At 44.9% G+C, this 14,438-nt stretch overlaps 1 protein-coding gene across 6 annotated transcripts in view; it reads right to left on the bottom strand.

The window, feature by feature from the left end:
- SMARCA2 (SWI/SNF related, matrix associated, actin dependent regulator of chromatin, subfamily a, member 2) overlaps nucleotides 1–14,438 on the bottom strand; it is a 181,176-nt gene that overhangs the window by 124,997 nt on the left and 41,741 nt on the right. For all 6 annotated transcript variants that reach the window (XM_067569072.1, XM_067569071.1, XM_067569073.1 and 3 more), the window contains exons 7-9: nucleotides 1,855–1,981; nucleotides 466–639; nucleotides 30–203 (exon numbers count right to left, since the gene is read on the bottom strand). In XM_067569072.1, coding sequence (XP_067425173.1) covers nucleotides 30–203; nucleotides 466–639; nucleotides 1,855–1,981 — 475 coding nt within the window. The remainder of the gene's footprint in view (nucleotides 1–29; nucleotides 204–465; nucleotides 640–1,854; nucleotides 1,982–14,438) is intronic.

Genomic DNA, 14,438 nt, shown 5'->3' on the forward strand with positions numbered 1-14,438 from the left:
AGTTGGTATTTTACCAAAAGACTCCTTACCATCAGTCTTCTCATTCTTTCTTTCTCAATTCTCTCAGTTTCCTTCTTCTGCTCACGCTCAGTATTGGCATGCCAAGTTGCCACAGCTTTAGAAAGTTTCTGAATTTTCCCAGCCACTGACCGGTGGTATTCTTTAAAATCTTTAGCATGCTGTAATATGCTGTTCAGATATTCCTAGAGAAAGAAAATAATAAATCAACCAAGAAACATCATAGTCTAATGGACAGAACACAGGATTTAAAGCCAGGAACCCCCAACTTCTGGACTCTTCTGCTTGCTTACTGTATGGTGTCTAATAGATCACCTCTTTGTATTCTGGGGTGCCTAAACATAAAATGGTGATAATTGGCCAAGCAAAGCAAGGTCTAACATTTAACTTGAAGGCATTTCTCTGTATCTGGAATACATTAACTTTGAAAAACAGAGGTTAAAATACCTGGTGCTTTTGTCTACGTTTTCTCTCCTGTTCTATCTTCTGTTGTTTCTCAAGCTTTTCTGTCATGCGGGCTTCCCTCAGAGTCTGGCGCTTGCTGCGCTTGTAGGCTTTGGAGTTCAGTGCTGTTTCCAGTGTTGTGTCACGGCGCATGCAGGCCACCACCTCTTGTCTTAGCTACCAGCAAGAAGAGACAAACTTAAAAAAATCAAAACCCATTCTGCACACACCAATTTTAGTCACAATAGAGCATATGAAAGTAGAAAGTTAACTTTCATGAGCTCTTCAATCCTGCTCTACCTTTCACTTTCCATTATAGAAAATTTGGATCCTGCAATCCTCAGTTGCAGCAAGGAGGTGAATATTATCCTAAAAAGCTCTTCATTCTTTGGCATGGAAGGAGCCAACCAACAGGAAAATCCATTCTTACAACGCATGGCAGAACAAGATGACCCGCATTCACTTTCAACATCAGATAGGGGAACAGGGAAGGAAGCAGGGAATTACTAAGGCTGGAAGAGGCATGGCCACACAGTTCAAAATGCACAGCATGAATAACATGCTGCTTCTGAGAACTAGCCTCAGCCAAGGCCCTACCATAAAGGAAGCACTAGGACAGAGGGGAGAAGATGCACCTACTATTAATCTGAGCTAGTCCCAAAGATTTCTTACAGGAACCAATTTTATCTGGCCTGCAGGGGTAGGGCCAAGAGCAGCCAAATGACAGCTCTGCTGCTTTCAGGCCAGCTGGGAGAGCCAAATCGTAATGGTCTAGGGAGTCTGGCACAGCAAAGCCTCTTTGCAAAATTCTCATGTTGTGCCTGCACCCAAGATCTGAGCAAACTTATATCTTGGACATGCTCTTGTTGGGCCTAGTTACACAGCCTGCACATTACCACAGAGGTCAATGTGAGGAACACTCAACCATGCATATACATGTATCACTGAGAGCATGCAACTGGTTCTTTGAAAAATTTGACCCACTAGATTTTGGAGAGTATCAGAAAAGTGGCATCTATTGTGATTTGTATTTAAACATGGGGTTGCATACTCTCAGCCTATCCTGACCGCCTTTTTTATCTGTTTGTGCCATCCCCATGACTTCCGTGAAGACAAGATCATAAATCTTGGATTTTAAGGACTCCATTGGGGAGGGAGAGAGAGCGAGAGATGACATATGCATCTTCAGGAATAAAGGAAATAAAAGATACTGATCAATTACTTTCAATGTTTCTATGAACAGCATTTTTCAGTTAAGTTTGCTCAGATGTTGAAATTCCTCTTTAAACTCAGTACTTTTGTAAACATCTATTATCAATACATCCTGTGCTGAAGAAAGATCACTTTTGATTGTGATCCCTGCAAAAAATTCCCTTCAGCAAAGGGCATTACCTGGCGCTGAAAATTCAGTAACCTAAGTGCCTTCAGCTCGACTGTAGCTTTGGTTCGCAGATCAGGAGGCAAAGAGCCAGGTAAATTCTCCAGTTCCTGGATTCTGTGAGCAATTCGAGCCTGAAGTCTAAGATAATAAAGGGTGTGGAAAAGATATCAGGAGAGATCTATCAGTAATCATCAATATTATATGGTGACATCAGCAATAGACCTCAGATACCAGTCAATTCATACTACTTAATTCAGAATAGATTGTATGCACTTCTAGGAATGGAGAGGAAATCAGACTTACATGTACTCTTCAAGAATACTCTTGATACCAAATAATGAAAACCCTCCTCCCCGCTTAATTTTAGCTATAAATTGTATGGGAACAGCAACTCAGAAAATTTATTCTAATCGTGCTTTCAGTCATTTTGTGTTTGCAGGCCAGTTTGTTAAACACTACGGGAAAAAAATTTATAAAACTATTGGGTATTATTTAGGTCTCTTTAAAGTGTGATTACAGTCAGAATAGTGATTGTGCAAGAATGGAACATTCTTATTTAACAGATCTGCTTCCTGTTGGTGATCAAAATCCTACCTGCTTATTCTACTAACAAGTTTAAGTTGTCATTTATTTTATTCTTTAAACAAACTGTTGGCATTGCAGAGCTGTTAGAGTGCATGCTGAATTCTACTCTGGCTCACTCAGCCTCCACAGAATTGTTAATTAATTTCCAGTTGCAAACTCAAACAACAACAATGGTGCGTAAGCCAGAAAGAACACAGCTTCACTTTCAAATTCCAAGTTTTTAGTGCTGATCGTTATACGATCTTTGTATTTTACTTGTAACTCAGCATATTTGATCAGGCAGTCAATGACAGACAAATAGGGACCCCAAAATGCTACTTTTAATAACACCATGTATATGTCCTTTAATATTCCTTTTGGCTTTTTGGCACTTTTGTATATACACTGCTGTCTAATTTCACAGTATAATTTCAACTACGGAATTCTTATAACAAGATAAAAAAAAAACCAGTTACTTACCTTCCGTAACTGTTATTCTTCAAGATGTGTTGCTCATGTCCATTCCAAGCAGGTGCATGCGCGCCGCATGCTTGGGAAACGTTTCCCCCAGAGGTACCAGTTGGGTAGGTGCAGGTGCCCTCTGGCACCTTCATGGTGCTGTATATAGGGGCCTGCCGACCTACCATCTCCCCAGTTCCTTCTTGCCAGTCAGCTCCGACAAGTGGGATAGGCGGGTGGGTCTTAGAATGGACATGAGCAACACATCTTGAAGAACAACAGTTACGGAAGGTAAATAAACTGTTTTTTCTTCTTTGAGTGCTTGCTCATGTTGATTCCAAGCAGGTGATTCACAAGCAGACCAATGGAGGAGGGGTCGGTGCTCACAAGATTGCTGACTGGAGCACTGCTGCATCATCCCTGGCATGCTGGGTGATGGCATAATGTGAAGTAAACGTGTGAACAGAAGACCAGGTTGCAGCCCTACAGGTTTCCTGCATGGGAATGTGTGCCAGGAACGCTTCTGACAAGGCCTGAGCTCTCGTGGAGTGAGTTGTTAGAGCCGGGGCTGGCATCCTGGCTAGGTCATAACAAGTCCTTATACACAAGGAAATCCACAACGAGATCCTCTGAGAGGATACTGGGAGTCTCTTCATCCTATCTGCTACGGCAATGAAGAGCTGATTTGATTTACGGAAAGATGTTATCCGCTCTATATAAAAAGCCAATGCCCATGTGACATCCAGGGAGTGAAGACTACGTTCTCTGCTACTGGCATGTGGCTTTGGAAAGAACACAGGTAGGAAAATATCTTGACTAGTGTGAAAATGAGAGACCACTCTGGGCAGAAAAGCCATGTGCCGGCACAACTGCACCTTATCCTCATACAGTTTTTCATAAGGGGGCTCTGAGGTCAGTGCCTTGAGTTCAGACACTCTTCTTGCCCAGGTGATAGCAACAAGGAAGGCTACCTTCCATGAGAGGTATAATAAGGAATACTAAGCTAAGGGTTCGAAAGGTGGGCCCATGAGCTCACTGAGCACCAGATTAAGATCCCATGTCAGGACTGGGCGACATACCGTAGGATAAACTCTCTAAGCCCTTGAGGAAAGAGGACACCATAGGGTTGGCAAATCTTGAACGGCCCCCTTCTCCCAGATGGAAAGCAGAAATAGCCGCCAAGTACACCTTCACCGATGCAGCTGCCAAACCTGACTGCTTTATATGCAGTAAACAGTCCAATATAAGTGGCAGCAGAGCTTGCATTGTGGGAGTATCTCTTTGCACTGATCATACTGAGAACTTTTTCCATATAGCCAGATATGCCACTCTGGTGGATGGTTTTCTACTACCAAGGAGGACCTCCTGTACTTGCACCAAACATTCTGCCTCCCTCAGGTTCAACCACGCAGCTTCCAAACCATGAGACGGATCGACTCTAGGCTGGGGTGATGCAGCTGGCTGTGATTCTGCATGATCAAGTCCAGAACCGGCAGCAGGATGATCGGGGTGTCCACGGATAGCTTCAGTAGTGTTGTGTACCAGTGTTGTCTGGGCCACACTGGGGCTATAAGTATCACCGAGATCCCGTCTCTCCTGATTTTCAGAATGACCTTGAGAACTGGGGGAATGGTGGAAACGCGTAGTACAAGTGGTGAACCCAGGGGAGGAGGAAAGAATCTGTTATAGAACCTGGGCTGTGCTCCCAGTAGGAGCAAAACTGGTGACACTTTCTGTTGGATCGTGTTGCGAAGAAGTCCACCTGCAGAAACCCCCAACCTCTGGAAAATGCTCCTTACAATATCCGAGCGGAGAGACCATTCATGGGCATTGAAGGAGCAGCTGAGATAGTCTGCCAGCTTGTTCTGGAAGCAAGGCAGGTAGGATGCCGAGGTGCGTTCCCTACCCCAAGGCCAACGTGTGTGTAACCAGCACCAACGATGGCTGCAGCCTGGCAAAGAGGACCCCTTCACACACATGTTGGGGGTCGAGCCACCACTGGAGGGACCCCACCACTTGTGGTGGGAGAGAGACCACTCTGTCCAGACTGTCCTGTGGGGTCGGTAAACTGACGCCAGCCATAACTGGAGAGGTCTGAATCGCAGCCTTGCATGCTGGACCATGTGCATGTAGGAGGCCATGTGGCTAAGGAGTGTCAAGCAACTTCTGGCTGTCATGGTAGGAAAGTTGCTGTGGGACCTTATGATGGAGCTTATAGTCTGGAAACAAGACTCTGGCAACAGAGTTCTGGCCTGTATTGAGTCCAGGACTGCCCCCAATTAATTCTATTCACTGCGTGGGCACTAGGGTTGATTTTCTCATGTTCAGCTGTAGACCCAAGCTGAGGAACGTTGTCCTTATTAGAGCGACTTGGGCATCCACCTGCTCCCTGGAGTGGCCTTTGACGAGCCAGTCGTCCAGATATGGGTACATGAGGACCCCTGCCTTCTCAGGCATGCAGCGATTATGGTCATGCATTTGGTAAAAACCCTCGGAGCCACCAACAGGCCGAATGGGAAGACAGTGAACTGGTAGTGATTGCGTCCTATTATGAACCCGAGAAACCTCCTGTGTGGTGGTATTATTGAGATATGGAAGTAATCGTCTTTTAGGTCGAGGGCGACATACCAGTCCCCCGGATCCAGGAAAGGAATGATTGAGGCTAAGGAGATCATGCGGAATTTCAGCTGTTTTATTAATTAGTTGAGTTTCCGCAGATCGAGGATAGGTCTGAGCCCTCCCTTTGCCTTCAGGATTAGGAGGCATCTGAAATAGAACCCTTTTCCCCTTAGCTCCTGAGGGATCTATTCTACTGCCCAGAGCGAAGCAGTTCTTGCACTCCTCCTAAGAGTTGCTCAGAGAGGGGTCCCTGAAGAGGGACTGGGAAGAGGAGTGGGAGAGTGGAGTAGAACAAAATTGAAGCGAGTATCCCACTTCTACCATGAGCAACATTCATCTGTTCAATGTTATACGGGCCCAAATATGGTAGAAATGGGATAATCTGTTGTGGAAAGGAGGGACAAGATCTGGTAATTGTCCTGGAGTGTCGCCATCAGACGCACCTTCAAAAATTTTGTTTTGGTCCTGGCAGAAGCTTCCCTGAGCCTTTGCCCATGCTGGGCAGCTGGGCGTCCTACACCTGTTATTCCTGCCCCTTCTTCTGGAGAAGTCCTGCTGAGGATGTGATGGATAAAATCTCTGGCTAGACTGGGGCTTAAAGTCACTTTAAGGTTACCCTTGAGTCCTTGAGGCTATGGAGATTGGAGCCTGTTTGCTCCAAGAATAATCCCACTCCTTCGAAAGGAAGGTCCTGAATGGTGGACTGAATTTCCGGTGGGAGGCCTGACACCTGCAGCCAGGAACTTCTTCTCATGGCCAGCCCTGAAGCCAGAGTTCTTGCCATGGAATCTGCTGCATCTAGTGCAGCCTGTAGCAAGGTTATAGCCACAGCGTTGCCCTCCTCCACCATGACCCCAAATTCTGTTTTGGATTCAGCAGGGAGGTGGTCCTTAAACTTCATCATCATGTCCTACAAACTGAGGTTGTATCTACTGAGAATCGCCTGTTGATTGACCTGTTGAGTAGACCTTCCTACCAAACAAGTCAAGTCTTTTAGGCTCCTTCGCCTTTGGTGTTGGGCCCTGCTGCCCCTGTTGACACAACGAGTGAACCAGGCTGAGGGTGAGTAAAAAGTTACTCATACCCTTTGGAGGGAGCAAAATATTTTCTCTCTATCCCTTTTGCTGTAGGTGGTATAGAGACCAGTGTTTGCCAAAGAGTTTTTGTCGTGGACTGGACAGTTTTAATTAGAGGCAGCACTACCCTCAAAGGGCTCTCTGGGGCCAAAATGTCCACCATTGGGTCTGAGGACTCACGGACCTCTTCCGCCTGTAGACCTAAGTTTTGGGCCACCCTTCTCAAGAGCTCTTGGTGAGCCCTACTGTCCATGGATAACGCAGTGGCTGATGTCCCCGCTACCGCTTCATCAGGGGATGAGGAAGAAGAGGCTCTGGGACCTGCCTCGGACTCTGGAACATCCTGGGCCAATGGGTCCTCCCTACGCGGAACCTCTCCACCTGCGTCGGGTCCCGCCCCAGCGCCAGGATCTTCCTCCTCTTCGGCACTGTGCGCCACACCAACAGTCCCCGCTGGCACTGCCTCTCTGCGCCTACCAACTTCAGAGCTGCAAGGCATGGTACTGTGTTCCAGGGTGCCCACGGCATGACTCCCCGAGATGGCTGAGTAGGGCCCCCTATAATGGGACCCCTGGGGTTGGTGATACACCCATGGGGTCCAGAAGGACCATTGCTGATGCGCCTGCCACTGCATAGGCCAAGGTTCAGCGGGGAGTGCTTGCTCTCTGCACGCCCTATAGTATTGTCCCTCTTTGAGTCTCCTCGAAGAACCAGAGTCCACTTCTGAGTCCGATGATCTAGACTCTAATCATGGGAACCATGATGGTGCCGAGGTGGCCTTGGCTCGTGAGCGGCGCTGGGAGACCGGTGACTGGTGCCAAGGTGAGCACAATCGGCGCCAAGGTGTTACCAGAAGGCTACCTAGAAAAGTGTGTCAGCAAATAGTTGTGCCTGAAGAATATAGGAGAGAGCTGCTTCAGGTAGCTCATGATGGGCCATTTAGGAATAGAAAGAACATCTGACAGGCTGAAGCAAAACTTCTTTTGGATGCTTATGTATGACTCATGGTATTTTTACACTGCAGAGTGAAGTCTATTTATTTTAAATTGACTTTCACCTGCCGAATTTTAAAAGTCGCAGGAGCGTGATCACAACAAGCTCCTTGCGTCGGGCTTTTGCACCCCACTCGCCATGCTTAGGTCGACATTCAAAACAGTTCACCGTGAGTAGCTATCCCACAGTGCAACTTCCTTTTGGGAAGCTTGTCATCCTCCCATGATGCAACATGCTCCTTCCCCCTCCCTTCTCGTCTCGAACAAACTGCAAACGCTTTTTTGTGCCATTTTTCTATGCCACGCACACGCTGTTACCGGAGAGGCATGGAGCCCACTCAGCTCTGCACTATCGTTGTGAGCATCACAAATACCTCAGGCTTATCCTGCAGTATTTTCAAATGCAAGAGAGGAATCGCAGCAAGGAAAATAGCGATGTTACTGAGGGTGCCCTGCTACAAGCCATAGAGCGAAACAATTCCCATTTGCTGCAGGCTTCAGTCTGTGGAGTGCCAGTTATGGTCCCGGGAAACAAGCACAAATTGGTGGGATCGCATCGTTATGAAGGTGTTGGATGATGAGCAGTAGCTGTAGAAATTTCATATGCAGAAGGCCACTTTCTTTGAACTTTGCACAGAGCTGTCCCCAGCGCTGAAGCGCATGAATACTTACTTGAGACCAGCTCTGACAGTGGAGAGGTGAATGGCCATCACTCTGTGGAAGCTGGCAACCCCAGACTGCTACTGATCAGTTGGGAATCAATTTGGAATTGGTAAATCCACCATTGGAGCTGCTGTGATGCAAGTGTGCAGGGCCATTAACAGACCTGCTATGAAGGGTAGTGACTTGGGGAAACATGCAGAACACAGTGGACGGTTTGCCGCAGTGGGGCTCCCAAACTGGGGGGGGGGGGGAGGAGGGAAGAAGGACAATAGATGGCATGCTATCCCTACTCTAGCACCTGACCACCTTGCCACAGAGTACATAACCCGAAAGGGATACTTCTCAATGGTGTTGCAGGACCTTGTAGATCACAAGGGACGTTTCACCAACATCAGTGTGGAGTGGTTTGGAAAGGTGCATAACGCGCGCATCTCTAGGAACTCAGGTCTGTTCAAAAAGATGCAGACAGGCACTTTCTTCCCTGATCAAAAAATAAATATTGGGGATGTTGAAATGCCAATAGTGATCCTGGGGGATCCTGTCTACCCCTTGCTCCTTGCTAATGAAACCCTACACCAGGCACCTGGACAGCGAGAAGGAGCCCATCCCCTCAAAAACACAAACTCCTTTCAAGAAGCTGGACTGGGGACATAACCACAAAAATGAGATGTGCCACACACACACACTCACCAGATGGGCCTTTCCCGGCATCTTGATCAGTCACACTGTCCTGTGTGTGGCTGGGCTGCTCTGGGGTAACGAACCGGTGCTGGCTCTCAGGGAGAATGGATACCCCGCTCTCCTACATCCCGCTCGCCTCATCCTCATGCTCCTCGTCCACAGAGTCCTCCTCATTCATCCTGGACTGGGATTCTTCGGAGGTATTGATGTTGAGTGATGGGGTAACCGCCAAGAAATGCACGCAGGTCCTCATAAAAGCAGCATGTTTTGGGCGAGGAGCCAGAACGGCTGTTAGCTTCCCTAGTTTTCTGATAAGCCTGCCTCAGCTCTTTGATCTTAATGCGGCACTGCTGCGCATCCCTGTTGTGCCCCTTCTCCAACATGCTGCGAGATATCTTCTCGTAGATATCCAAATTCCTTTTGCTGGCTCGGAGCTGAGCCAGAACAGGCTCTTCGCCACACAGACTGATGAGATCCAAGACCTCTGGTCAACTCCATGCTGGAGTGCGTTTGGGCCATGCAGTTGCCATGGGCAGTTCAGCTACAAAATTTTCTCCACGCTGACCAAACTGGAAATAGGAATTCAAAATTTCCCAGGGCTTGAGGAGAGGAGGAATTTCCTGTTTACGTGGCCACGTTATAGCAGAATGTGAATGTCCAGAACAGTCACCACAGAGCATTATGGGATACCTCCCGGAGGCCTTTACATTACTCTCTGCCTACATTGACGCTAATTTGATCCATAGAATTTGACTTCAGCACTACGCCACTTGTGAAGGTGGTTTTATTAGCTTGACTTTTACCGCGATTTAGGTCGGCGGAAATTACGTGCCAGTGGAAATGCATACTTTAGGGGTTCGATGTAAGCACCAGTGTAGACCAGGCCTCAGTAAAAGAATATTGCAGGAGCTGTGACTTGTGTCAGAAGCACAAGGGATTTAAGGAGCCTAGCAAGGTATCCCTGCAACCTTTACCCATTATAGGGAAGGCATTTGCCAGAGTGTCTGTAGATATTGTGGGACCTTTATCCAGACTTTCTAGGACTGGGAAAAGGTATATTTTTGTGGTGGTAGACTTTGCTACTAGATATCCTGAGGCTGTGGCATTGTCTAACATTGAAGCTGAGAGTGTGGCCACTGCTTTGTTCACTATCTTTAGCAGGGTAGGTTTTCCCAAGGAGATGTTGACAAACCATGGTACTAATTTTAAGTCTATGGTTTTTGAAAAGTTATGGGCATTGTGTGGGATAAAGCACTTAAAAGATGCACCCTACCACCCTGAGACCAATGGGCTGGTGGAAAGATTCAATGGAACTCTGAAAGCCATGCTTAGAATGTATGTTTCCAGACAAGAGAGCAACTGAGATGTGTTGCTTCCATACCTACTATTTGCATATAGAAGGGTGCCTCAAGAATCCACAAGGTTTGTTCCCTTTGATATCCTATATGGAAGACAGGTCAGAGGACCCTTTGAGTTAATCCGGGACGCCTGGGAGGGCAATACTGAGGAAACAGAACAGTCAGTAGGGGCATATTTGTCACATTTTAAGGAAGGGTTGCAAGCTATGATTGATTTGATGCAGAAAAACCTTAAGAAAAGTCAAGAAGATCAAAAGGCTTGTATGACAGGCATGCTGAGGAAAGAGGTTTTGAAATTTGGGATATGGTGCTTGTGCTAATTCCAGTGAGGAAAAATAAAATGCAGGACATCTGGGACGGACCATATGAGGTTGCAGACAGGATTAATGAAGTTACCTATAGTGTCAGAAAGTGTCAGAGCTAAGCAACTGGTGCATGCTAATAGACTGAAAATTTATTGTGAAAGGGAGGCAGCTGTCAATATGATTTGTTGTGCTGATGAAGGAACATTATCTGTCCCTTTGATTCACTTGGTTGCAGAAAACAAAGGAGAAATTCCACTGGACAGCACTGAGTTTGGGAAAGGTTTGGATCTTGCCCAGAAGTAGGAGATGTTAGCCCTGTTAAAGCACCACATGCAAGCATTCTCCAACCAGCCAGGTTTAACTGACAAGATTGTGCATTCCATTCAAACCACGGGGCCTCCTCGTCCAATGCCTAGCAGTGCATATCGGGCCAAGGAGGAGATGCAAAATCAGATCCAGGAGGAGATAGAAAGCATGTTGGAAATGGGGATAATTGCTAAATCAAACAGTCCCTGGGCTTCTCCCACTGTAATGGTGAGGTTTTGTGTAGATTAAAGAAAGTTGAATGCAATCACATAGCCTGATCCATACCCCATGTCCCACATAGAAGATTTTATTGGACCAGTTGAGGGTGCAAAATTCATAAGCACAGTAGATTTAACTCAAGGATATTGGCAAATCCCCTTAGACACTGATGTCCAGGAAAAATCTGCTTTCATAGTAGATTCTGGTCTGTATGAATTCAAGGTTCTGCCATTTGGATTTTAAAATTCTGGTGCCACCTTCATGAGGCTCATTAATGAGGTTTTGGACGGGTTACAAACCTTTGCCAGAGCCTATATATATGACTTGGCTATTTTCAGCAATTCCTGGAGCGATCACTTGTACCACCTGGGAGTCTTACAAAAGCTAAGAGAAGCCAACCTAACTGTTAAAGTCTCCAAGTGCATTTTAGGAGCTGCAGAAGTATCATACCTGGGACAAAGGGTGGACAGTAGACTAGTGCGCCCTGATCCTTTAAAAGTAGAAGCCACAAAGGGCTGGCCTGAACCTAAGACAGAGAAGCAGGTCCAATCCTTTATTGGGCTGGCCAATTATTATCACAGGTTTGTAAAGGGGTTTAGTGACATTGTAGCCCCCATAACAGACCTTATCAAAAAAGGAAATCCGGACGAGATAACGTGGACTGAGGCCTGTGAACAGGGCTTCCAAAGAATAAAAGAAGCCTTATCTAAAGATAAGCCAGCCCTGATTCTGAAAAAACATTCTTTCTGTGCACAGACGCTTCTAATATTGGGTTAGGAGCTGTACTCATGCAGGACGGGGAAGAGGGTAAAAGGCACCCCATCGCATATTTGAGCAAAAAAATAATATCCACTGAACAACACTATGCTACTATAGAGAAAGAATGCTATGCAATTGTCTGGGCCGTAAAGCAACTTAAGCCATATTTGTTTAGGGAGTTTACTGTGTTCAGCGATCAAGCTCCATTGGTATGGTTACACAAAGCCAAAGGAACCAATTCTAGGCTACTCCATTGAAGTTTGGCCTTACAGGAATTTGATATGAACATAGTTCATATCAAGGGCAAAAGGAATCTTGTAGCTGATACCTTGTCAAGACAAGGGGGGCCTTGAGGTGTATTCGGGAGCTCTGATTACTCCCTCATACACCAATCTCGCGTTGGGGGTGTGACACTAAGCAAAAACTAAGCAACTTTGCCAGATGCATGGCCAAACTCTGACCTTCCAAGATATATTATAGGAAAATACAATAGTAGTGAGGGTCATTCCCTATAAGTAATATGATGTGCAAGTAAGTGATATGCAAGTGTATTGTTGGTAGTTATTTGATGTTTACATATCTCTTGTTAGAGGTTAGCAATACAGATAAACTGCTTTCCTGTCTACCACTGTTCTATTGATCAAGAGTTCGAAATGAACATATGAACATTTAGATGGAACTTTGAATGTATCAATACTATTGTTTGTATTTCTCTTTGAAGTTTAAGGAGTAAATACCTGTGAATGGTTGTAAATGGCCAATTACCTTGTGCTAATGTAACTAGTTACCCGTGTGCACAGGACATAGGTGATGATACTTCAGAGTCCCAAGTAATCATCTATTATTTATTCAAGATGGCACCTGCTGTCAAGAAAATATCAGTCAGCCTGTATGGATCTATAAAGGACTCTAATGAACTGATCCTTTTTGTCTCAAATCTGTCCAAGCTCATCAGAGAAAGTTTGGATCGCAAGATTGAGATCCCAGCACCAGCCTGGAATCACCCTGCTAATTCTCATGGGAGAATAAACTCTGCACATGGACTATTTAGTCTTCATTTCTCTGGACTGGATTTCTAACAGAGAAGATCTAAACAAGGATTGATGACCCCCAAGCTGTTTGGGTAATTTCAAAGACTTTGCAATTTAAGAACTTTGTAATTCAGTTACCATCTCTACTTTGAAACTGACTTAAGAGCTTTATTTTCACGTGTGTATGTATACTGACCTTTTAACCATTATAATATCTTTCCCTTTTTTAAATAAATGTTAGTTTATTATTAATTAATTATTATTAAACTATAGTTTAGTTAATAAGCATTGGCTTTAAGCGTGTATTTGGGTATGATCTGAACTATTCATTGACTTGTCTGGTAATGTGTCCAATCCTTTGGGATTGGTAAAACTTTTTTACATATGATGGATAAAGATTTTCAGTAATCCCCATCATATTTGACTTGGCTGTCTGTGGGCTAGCCAAAGGGCTGGATAGTTTTAAGGGAACTGTGTTCTGTCTACTGAATGACCAGTGAGGTCATCAGAACCTGTTTGATGCTGGCTTGGTATATCTTATGGAAGAAAAACCATGAGTATTTAGGGCTTTACCTGCCCCATTCTTTGCAGTTTGCCCTATCTCAGCATGGCTCCCCTGGAGGCCAACATCAGAACAATTCTGCCTAACTTCAGTGTAATTTCAACCATGGAATTCTTGTAACTAGATAAAAATGGATTATAATCAATAACCAGTAAGAATTTTGGAACGAATTCTAAGTGGTCCGATTATTAAATATTTTGGACCACAAGCTGCATATAATAGGTGATGCAATCAGCCCCACATATTATATTTTACAGGCACATTGATGTAAAAAGGAAAAAAACATTAGCTCTAATTCCAGTGCCACTAAAGTCAGTGCAAGTTTTACCAGAGACTTCAATGGGAGCAGAACTAGACACACTGACAGGTCAATTTTCTGGAGGCCCCAGATTCAGGTTTAGCAGGAAGTTTCCGTGAAACTTGAGCAAAAAACAAACAAACAAACAACATACACAACAATTTTTTTCTGATAAAAGGTTTATAAGGAAAATATATTCTGGTGACGTGCGTACAATTCAAACATTGCAACATTTTGCTAATATAAAAAACCAGAGTGAATCTCCTCCCACTTTTTTTTCTTCCACACAATAGCTGCTTGGGAAATCTTTCATTTTAGTAGTACTATACAACACTATTAATCTGTTTATGTTAAATAAAGATGGAAACAGTGAAATAAGTATTGAATAAAGAAGCACAAATACAGTGGCGATTTACGTTAATTCTCTATTTAAGAGTGCATTTACAGAAAGAATAATCTATTAATGGTACAGTTCTGCATTATCATGCTATAAAACTGCCATTCATAAATTTGTCACCAGAGATTTTTTTTTAAACCCCTTTAAGAGTCTTCACTAGTCTCTTTGCTGTACCTTGTGTTAAATTAGAGTGGCAGACAATCACTGAACTTTAACATTACATAGGGAAGTAGTGAGATATTTTGAGGGCTTTGAATACAGGGGTGGGGTTAAGTTTACCTTTTGTTACAGTAAATTACCACAATC

The sequence above is a fragment of the Emydura macquarii genome, unplaced genomic scaffold (genome assembly GCF_026122565.2).
Source record: "Emydura macquarii macquarii isolate MOO-44397 ecotype Brisbane River unplaced genomic scaffold, CSIRO-AGI_Emac_v2 contig_2897, whole genome shotgun sequence".
Lineage (NCBI taxonomy): Eukaryota > Metazoa > Chordata > Testudines > Chelidae > Emydura > Emydura macquarii.